The sequence below is a fragment of the Salvelinus alpinus genome, chromosome 2 (genome assembly GCF_045679555.1).
Source record: "Salvelinus alpinus chromosome 2, SLU_Salpinus.1, whole genome shotgun sequence".
NCBI lineage: Eukaryota > Metazoa > Chordata > Actinopteri > Salmoniformes > Salmonidae > Salvelinus > Salvelinus alpinus.
In genome coordinates this window covers 84,111,544-84,121,611 of record NC_092087.1, presented here as the reverse complement: position 1 = coordinate 84,121,611, position 10,068 = coordinate 84,111,544, and the positions used below count along the sequence as shown (strand labels likewise).

The following is a 10,068-nucleotide window of genomic DNA, read 5'->3' as shown; positions in this document are numbered from 1 at the left end:
ACACTTTGTTTACCCCAATTTGTTTGAATTCCTTATTATTATGTGAATATTGACTCAAAGTATTCAATTATAGAGTTATATTCAATTATGCAATTATATTCAATTGTACAGTTCTATTCAACTCTATTCAATTATACAGTTCTATTCAACTCTATTCAATTATACAGTTCTATTCAACTCTATTCAATTATACAGTTCTATTCAACTCTATTCAATTATACAGTTCTATTCAACTCTATTCAAGTTTACTTTATTATTCGAGTTTTATTCAATTCTACACTTCTATTGAACTATATTAAATAATACTGTTATATTCAGTTCAACAGTTATATTCAATTATATAGTTCTATTCCACACTATTCAATTATACTATTCAATTCAGCAGTTCTATTCAATTCTACACTTCTATTGAACTATATTAAATAATACTGTTCTATTCAGCTCTACAGTTCTATTCAATTCTATAGTTCTATTCCACACTATTCAATTATACTGTTCTATTCAATTCAACAATTCCATTCAACTCTATTCAATTATACTGTTCTTTCAATTTAACAGTTCTATTCAATTATAAGGGTCTATTCAATTATACAGTTCTATTCAATTATACAGTTCTATTCAATTGTACAGTTCTATTCAACTCGATTCAATTATGAAGTTCTATTCAATTAAAACAGTTCTATTAAGTTCTATATAATTTTATAGTGACACATGTTCTATTAGATTCTATAGTGACAAAAGTTTTATATAAATCTATAGTGACAAGTGTTGTACTAGATTCCACAGTGACACATTTTTTATTCAATTCTATAGTGACAAATGGCCTGTTTTCCAAATGGCACTCCATTCCCTATATAGTGCACTACTTTTGCCCAGGGCCCATATGGCTCTGATTAAAAGTAGTGTATTAAACTGTATATGGAAATAGGGTGCCATTTGGAACCCATCCATGTTCTATTCAGATCTATAGTGACAGGTGCCCTCCGGGACCGATGGTTTGGGTGGCTCTGTGATGTTGGTCGATGTCCCAGGTGAACCTTAGAGGCAGGTCCTTCATCTTCTCATCAAACACCTGGTCGAAGCGTTCACTCTGGGCCACCGTCAACGAGTTCTTCCAGTCTCCTATGGTACCTGTGCAGAACACACACACACGCACGCACGCACGCACGCACGCACACACACATACACACACACGTGGACATACAGACGGATGCACATGCGCACGCAGGTGCACATCGCACGCACACACACACACACATATTCAGATGAGCCAAAGCAATACAAAACAAGTGCTGATCTAGGATCAGGCCCCATATTTATAAATCCTCTCACAGTAGGAGTGCTGATCTAGGATCAGGCCCCGTATTTATAAATCCTCTCACAGTAGGAGTGCTGATCTAGGATCAGGGCCCGTAATTATAAAGCCTCTCACAGTAGGAGTGCTGATCTAGGATCAGGGAGCGTATTTATAAAGTTTCTCACAGTAGGAGTGCTGATCTAGGATCAGGGAGCGTATTTATAAAGTTTCTCACAGTAGGACTGCTGATCTAGGATCAGGGAGCGTATTTATAAAGTTTCTCACAGTAGGAGTGCTGATCTAGGATCAGGGAGCGTATTTATAAAGTTTCTCACAGTAGGACTGCTGATCTAGGATCAGGGCCTACCTGTCCATTCGTCTTATCAATTATGATCTAAAAGGGAAAACTAATCCTTTATCAGCACTCCTACTGTAACTATTTGTGTTTGTATGTATGTGTGCGTATGTGTGTTTGCTCATGTGTGTGTGCGTATGTATGTTTGCTCATGTGTGTGTGCGTGCGTGTGTGTGTACCTTTCCGTAGGAAGTGTCCTTTCTCCAGAACGAGCACGTCTTTGGGCAGAAACTCATAGTTGGCTTTTGGATCCTTTTTCATGTTCTTGAACCTGTCAATCAATCAATCAATCAATCAATCAATCATGAATAATCAGACAGATCATATTAGATTAGTCGTCATTGAGGCTGTTCATTTGGCAGCATACACAATATAGAGTCAAAAAGACAGGATAGAGCACATAAACAACAGGCTCCAACCTGGCCTTCTCAACAATGTGGTCAATGGCAGAGGGGGTCAGGTCCTTCCCAAGGAAATCACAGATATCCACCACCACTGACCTCAGGTCCTGAGAGGGGAGGGAGCGAGAGAGACAGAGAGAGAGAGAGAGAGAGAGAGAGAGAGAGAGAGAGAGAGAGAGAGAGAGAGAGAGAGAGAGAGAGAGAGAGAGAGAGAGAGAGAGAGAGAGAGAGAGAGAGACTGCTTGAGTCTGCTTCCCAAATAGCCCCTTATTCCCTACTTAATGCACTACTGTTGACAAGAGGGCCCTGGATTCCATTTGAGATGCAGGAAAACCCTTTACTGTACCTTGATCATGTCCTCGTACTTGACAAAGAGAATGTCATACTGCTCTCTTTTGGTGTACCACTCACGGATGTGATCGAACCACGATCCACCCACCACTGTCAACAACACACAGACACGCACGCTATTGGACAGGACGTAAAACATGGCTGACTTTTATCCCCCCAAAAAACATATACAAAAAGAGATCATGCGTACAAAACATATTCTTGTTTATGCAGATATCAACGATGTAAAAGTTACAAACGTTTACAGAGTAAGGAGCCGTTGATGTTACACTGTACACTTTACCGCACACGGTCCTGCAACACGTTTCCACCTTACTTTCCCCTGCCAGGTACTGCTATGTGACATGTTTTGTTGGATTCCAATTTGAAATCTACTTCCTGTCACTATATAAGAACATATTGATTGCGCTACATGTATGATAGCTGTATGTGTTTAGGGTGTCGGTGGAGCGCGAACAAGGAGCTGTGCATGGAAAGTTACTGAGAGAGACAAGGAGGAGTTTGTGTCTGTTCACACATGTCATTGTTGGTTCAGTCTGTTCAAACATGTCATTGTTAATACATAATAGATAAAGAAGGGAGGGGAAGGGAATGTCTCTGAATCGGCAGGCAGCCTATGGAACTAGGGAGGAGCGAGGACTTTGGCTCAAGGTCAAGTCAACAGATGAAGTGAGAAGAAACCTCTGTGAGGGGAGGAGCAGATGGGTTCAACCTAGAGCTGTTGATTTATGATGCGTGGTACATAATTGCCTATAATCATAAATCAAACACATTTGAGTAACCGCCTTTGTGTGTGCATTATTATGCATACTGGTTTGTATGTTTAACCTTATGTTCCACTCCAACAGGTCTATCTACAAGTCTGGGAGAGAACGTATAGTCCGAGGCCATTTAGCTCTGCATTATATCTCACCACCATGCGTTTCCATTTCCTCCTCTCTCTGTTTTATTCCTTTCTGGAGCGCCCAGAGGGGTTGTCAACTGTTTAGGGAAATATGTTTCACTGCGAAAACATGTTACTATCGATGTTCCTGAACAGATTTCACTTGGTTTCCCAAATGAATCACTGGGTAGCTGCAGGAACAGGGTTGAAGAGCCCATTGCATACAGAGTTTGGGCGGTACATCACCTGTTGTGAAGCGAGAGCATGCTCCCCAAACAGGAACATCACCTGTCAGACAGTGAGAACATGCTCCTCAAACAGGAACATCACCTGTCAGACAGTGAGAACATGCTCCTCAAACAGGAATATCACCTGTCAGACAGTGAGAGCATGCTCCTCAAACAGGAACATCACCTGTCAGACAGTGAGAACATGCTCCTCAAACAGGAACATCACCTGTCAGACAGTGAGAACATGCTCCTCTAACAGGAACATCACCTGTCAGACAGTGAGAACATGCTCCTCTAACAGGAATATCACCTGTCAGACAGCGAGAACATGCTCCACAAACAGGAACATCACCTGTCAGACAGTGAGAACATGCTCCTCAAACAGGAACATCACCTGTCAGACAGTGAGAACATGCTCCTCAAACAGGAACATCACCTGTCAGACAGTGAGAGCATGCTCCTCTAACAGGAACATCACCTGTCAGACAGTGAGAACATGCTCCACAAACAGGAACATCACCTGTCAGACAGTGAGAACATGCTCCTCAAACAGGAACATCACCTGTCAGACAGTGAGAACATGCTCCTCAAACAGGATCATCACCTGTCAGACAGTGAGAGCATGCTCCTCTAACAGGAACATCACCTGTCAGACAGTGAGAACATGCTCCTCTAACAGGAACATCACCTGTCAGACAGTGAGAACATGCTCCTCAAACAGGAACATCACCTGTCAGACAGTGAGAACATGCTCCTCTAACAGGAACATCACCTGTCAGACAGTGAGAACATGCTCCTCTAACAGGAACATCACCTGTCAGACAGTGAGAACATGCTCCTCTAACAGTGGTTGATGCTTGGAGGGAAATAAGTGTTATTGTATTTATTTCTCAGCTTCTCATATAAGCGCGGCTCTGCTATGACACCGAAGTAGCCTACCTGGCATCATTAAAAAACGGACTGGCGGGAAAGCGCGCACCCTCCATTCCCAATTACAGTGCACACAGATGGTACCCGAGGCCTCTGAGACGACTCGTTCCGGGGTACAGTAAGTGCTACTGTGCAGATGTTTTCTTCACTGACTAGTGAGCAACAGCAAGCAGTCCTGAACGCGACCGGAGTTTAAGGCATTTGGCCTCTGTGCTGTTGCTCAAATTGACAAAATGTTAGACAATTTTTTTGTTGTTGCATTAAGTTCAGTGTTAAGTAACAGGGACAGAACCAAAAGTTATGCAACTAAAACCCATGCCATTTACAATAGGTCCAGCCAGTAATCATACCGGGCTCATTCGTTATGGTAGCTGGGATAGAACCGATTTTGGGTTTGGATAATCTATGTGAAATGCCAGGGGAATGGATTCTAAAAAGTAACAAGTTAAAGTTGGCACGACGACCAAACACTCCTCGTACGCAAAAAACCCCGCTTTGGTGAGAAACTTTATTCTGTCTTATTGTGAAATAGCTTTATTAACGAGGTGGGAGGATGGGTCTCACGAGAGAATAAAGTAGAGTTACGAGTATGAAGGAGCATTTGTAACACATTGTGTTAAGCACCTGCATTGGGGTGGAATTACCCTCGTAATGTTTGTGCATTAATAGGATGGGTACTGTAGCGCGGCAGTGGAGGGCAAACTCCAACTACCCCCGTTTTACCCTCCTTCGGCAAGTAAAGTTACGCAGAATCATGGAGGAAAAGACAGTGCAGTCATGTACTGGCGTAAATATTTAGACTCAGTGGCAAGAAGAATGCAACCATGCCTATTCGGGTGCGTTCGTAAATTCGCTTTGGCCATCTACTCCGATTTCAGAGCGGAGTAGACTTCTCGTCTGAGTGTGCCAGAGCGCAGAATAACTGATGAATTTACAAACGCTCAAACATGTTGAATAATGGCCGGTGTCAGTAAACGTCGACAAAAAGTTGCCCAAAATAGTTTATTTGGGGTATCAGGTTAATTGTGGGGGTCTGCATACTGGGAAATGTATAGCATTGAGATACCGATCTGGCATTAACATCCCACTCATGGAAGTGTAAGACAGGGACAAACGGGGGCTGTACTGAGAAATGTTAATGCTAGAAATATAAGATGAATATACTTTATGTTAACATTAGTGGTACATACTGTATGTCTCCCTTTCTGTAAATGTACATTCTGCCACTGCCGGTTGGTGCTACGGTGATGTCTTACATTCTAGTGATAGACTGACTGAAATACTAGGGACTGTCATCCTAAATGACTGTCATCCTAAATGACTGTCATCCTGAATGTGGGTTGGATGATTTATACATAGTTGTAATTATGATTCGGAAAGGCTGTAAGGAGAGACAGAGCGCTGCTCCTCAACTGTGAGGGGAGCACAAATGGGAGGGGAGCACGACTCATCCTGCAGGTGGTTTCTAAAACAAATGAGTAATTAGTAAGAATCCATTGGGAACTACGGATGACATGGTGTGGGAACAGCAGAGTGGGAACACCAGTGTGGGAACAGCAGAGTGGGAACACCAGTGTGGGAACAGCAGTGTGGGAACAGCAGTGTGGGAACAGCAGAGTGGGAACAGCAGTGTGGGAACACCAGTGTGGGAACAGCAGTGTGGGAACAGCAGTGTGGGAACAGCAGAGTGGGAACACCAGTGTGGGAACACCAGAGTGGGAACACCAGTGTGGGAACAGCAGTGTGGGAACAGCAGTGTGGGAACAGCAGAGTGGGAACAGCAGTGTGGGAACAGCAGTGTGGGAACAGCAGAGTGGGAACAGCAGTGTGGGAACACCAGTGTGGGAACAGCAGTATGGGAACAGCAGAGTGGGAACAGCAGTGTGGGAACACCAGTGTGGGAACACCAGAGTGGGAACACCAGAGTGGGAACAGCAGTGTGGGAACAGCAGTGTGGGAACAGCAGTGTGGGAACACCAGTGTGGGAACAGCAGTGTGGGAACAGCAGTGTGGGAACACCAGTGTGGGAACAGCAGTGTGGGAACAGCAGTGTGGGAACAGCAGAGTGGGAACAGCAGTGTGGGAACACCAGTGTGGGAACAGCAGTGTGGGAACAGCAGTGTGGGAACAGCAGTGTGGGAACAGCAGAGTGGGAACAGCAGTGTGGGAACAGCAGTGTGGGAACAGCAGTGTGGGAACAGCAGTGTGGGAACAGCAGTGTGGGAACACCAGTGTGGGAACACCAATGTGGGAACAGCAGTGTGTGAACACCAGTGTGGGAACAGCAGTGTGGGAACAGCAGTGTGGGAACAGCAGTAAACATGCAGCCTGAGGGGGAGGCTGGATACACGCATGAGGAGGTGTATGGAGCCTTCATTTTTGTGGATCCCAGCGGAAAGTCAGGATAAGGGCGGAGTGGGAATCGTCATGTTGTTTAACTTCGAGTTGAACTATTTAATAATCATTTCAATATTTTGTGTTCTCTCTCTTTCCTAGTTTTCTTTTCTACTATCACTCTCTTAGGAACCCGAAAGAGGAAGAGAACGTGAAATTCTCCAACAGAAATGTAATTATCGGTTGTATATAGGAGGAACAATGAAAGATGGGGGGAAATGACGAGGGTGATTGGTGTGGTTATAACGATGATAAGAGGGCCTTATTGAGCCTTGGGTGTAGACGAAGCACAATATACACACAGAGGCCATAGGCCTCGGAGGCGTGAACATATTAATCAAGTGTGAAAATATGAATCATGTTTTCTTTTTATACCAATCAAGTTCTCTTTTCTGTTTTATATCTAAGCAATTTCACAGTTGATGTAATGTTGAACAGTATGGAGTCACGATTCAAACAAGAGGGGACTGTTGGGTGGCAATTTGAAATGGACTTATTCCTGTCACTATATAAGACCATATTGACGACATGTATAATAACAGTATGTCTTCGAGGCAGGAGGGCGAACAAGGGACTGTATGTCTTCGAGGCAGGAGGGCGAACAAGGGACTGTGTGTGGAAAGTTACTGAGAGAGACAAGGAGGAGTTTAGAACGTTTCTGTTTGTTCAAACATGTCACTGTTACATTATAAAATCTCAAGTAGGGAGGCGAAGGGTTATTACTTTGTTGACAAGAAGCTAACAATATCATTAAAACGTTGTCGTAATGACATATAAGTAAAATACTTCACAATGACTTACTTTTCCCCGTCAGGTACTGGTCATAGAAATCCTGGAAGCTGATGGGTGTCTCCAGCTTGCTCCACACGTGACAGAAGTGGTAGTAGGACACCATGTTGTCCTTCGGGTTTCTCATCACGTACACAATCTGAACACCACAGAGGAAGAAGAAGATGACATTATTGTCATTTGTCACAGATACACTGGGAAGTCCTCTTTTTTCCTTTATCTCAACCCCTCTTTGGTGGGCGGGCTTTACCCGTTTCCTGGTCATTCTATGTGTCGGCTTGGTGGTTGTACCTTGGGTCTCTTGGTGTTCAGGCTGGCGGGCAGCAGGTCTGGAGGCAGGTGGGAGATGAAAAGTCTAGGTGCGGGGCGCGGGCGCTCGGGGCGGGTGTCTGGGTACTCTAGCCAGGGCATCTTCTCCAGGTTGGTGGAGCTCCGGTCGGTGCCACTACTCTCAGGGTAGGCCGCCTCCACCACCTGGACCAGGATCTGCTGGGTCCATATCGTACCTAAACACACACATATGCACACACACACACATATGCACACACACACACATATGCACACACACGCACACACACACACACACACACACACACACACACACACACACACACACACACACACACACACACACACACACACACACACACACACACACACACACACACACACACACACACACACACACACACACACACACACACACACACACACACACACACACACAGAGGAAAGTTATTGCACTACGCCTTATATTGAGGGGTTTATACAGTATTATGTGATAATTGACGTGGAAGCTGCAGCCCTTTAACTTCCAAGACAAATGTCCTTTCATGGAAAATAAAGTTATGTTTATTATACACACATCTTTATTAATGGTGCAGTCTAGGTAAAACAACATTAAAAACAATAACCACCATATCATTTTTGTCAAATTCTATAATTGTTTATTTGACTTAGAAAGTGTGGAGAAGGTTGAGTAGATCAGTGGGGGGAAATCCCAGGTAATCCGTTGTTATATTTGAATTTAATTGAGGAAAAAGTGACAACTCTGAAAAGGGTGTGAGGACTTTCACTAGGCGATCGGTGAATCTCAAACCAACCCCTTGCTCTTACCAACTATGTCCTTACCAACAATGTCACATGCTGAGAGGAAACTCATAGGGTGACTTCCAAAGAGCGGCGAGGGTATCAATAAACCCATCGACTTTGGAACACACTTGTGACTTGAATAATGCAATTTTGTTCCACATTTAAGTAATAAAACAAACATGGAATTCAAATGAACAAGTTCCCCCTGTCATTTTACAAGATATAAACCTCCGTAATACATGACATTTTAATTTGGGAGGTGTTTAATTTATTACTGTACATGTAACCGGTCCGTACTGAAAAATATGTGGCAAAAGCTTAGGCTGGTGAATCTCTCTATTGTTTTTCCTATCATTTTTACCACACACACACAAACACAAACTCACCTGATTTGGGGTAGGAGACGAGGAAAATGTCAGTTTCTTGAATCTCAAAGCTCTGGAGGGAGTCGATGTACTGGGGGTCGGTCTCCCCGACGGTAAAGTTGTACCCTCTGTGTGTGAACAGGTAGGGACTCAACAGGTCCAGCCCTTCCACTGATGGCGGAGAGGTGTGGTCTGGAGAGTGAAACATGACGACAGTTGGCTAGACAATTGTGAGGAATGAGAGCAGCAGAACTGGGAGGTATCTGTTATATCCAGGTCTTTCTACTCTTCAGGTTGGAGGAGGAGGAGAAAAGAGGAGGAGGAGAAGGACGTTTACAGGTCTTTCTACTCTTCAGGTTGGAGGAGGAGGAGAAAAGAGGAGGGGAAGAAGAGAGGAGGGGTAGAAGGACGTTTACTGTACAGGTCTTTCTACTCTTCAGGTTGGAGGAGGAGGAGAAAAGAGGAGGGGAAGAAGAGAGGAGGGGTAGAAGGACGTTTACAGGTCTGTCTGTGCCTATTATATGCTTTCTGAAATTGTGCATCTGTCAAAATGGCTCATTCATTCCATAAATCACCATCCACCAACCTAATAATACCAGTAATACCAGAAACATGGCCGTGGGGACATTCCTTGCATTGCTTGGACAAAAGGAACACCTACGTGAGAATGCTGTTTATTGACTACAGCTCAGCGTTCAACACCATAGTGCCCTCAAAGCTCATCACTAAGCTATGGGACCCTGGGACTTCTGCAATGTTTAGATACTACTTATTGGTGATGGGCGGAGATATGGAGACTCTATATCAGTTGCATTTTTCAAACCGATATCGATATCCTATCTGTTTGAATGAATGATATTGCTGATACTGTGTGGACTTTACTTCCACAGCTTCTTGAATTCCAGACAACTTCTTTCTGATTGTTCTGATTGAGGCTGGAACGATGTGCGCTGAGAGTCGGGAAGCAAGTTCAGGGAGTGC

General features: G+C 44.0%; 1 protein-coding gene across 1 annotated transcript; it reads right to left on the bottom strand.

The window, feature by feature from the left end:
• Window positions 1-234: 234 nt before the first annotated feature.
• LOC139567981 (amine sulfotransferase-like) lies at window positions 235-9,386 on the bottom strand. Its single transcript, XM_071389626.1, has 7 exons — window positions 9,109-9,386; window positions 7,922-8,136; window positions 7,643-7,769; window positions 2,400-2,494; window positions 2,072-2,160; window positions 1,832-1,923; window positions 235-1,131 (listed from the first exon to the last, which is right to left on the bottom strand). The coding sequence occupies exons 1-7, from the start codon at window positions 9,293-9,295 to the stop codon at window positions 965-967; spliced, it is 972 nt and encodes a 323-aa protein (XP_071245727.1). The 5' UTR covers window positions 9,296-9,386; the 3' UTR covers window positions 235-964.
• Window positions 9,387-10,068: the final 682 nt, after the last annotated feature.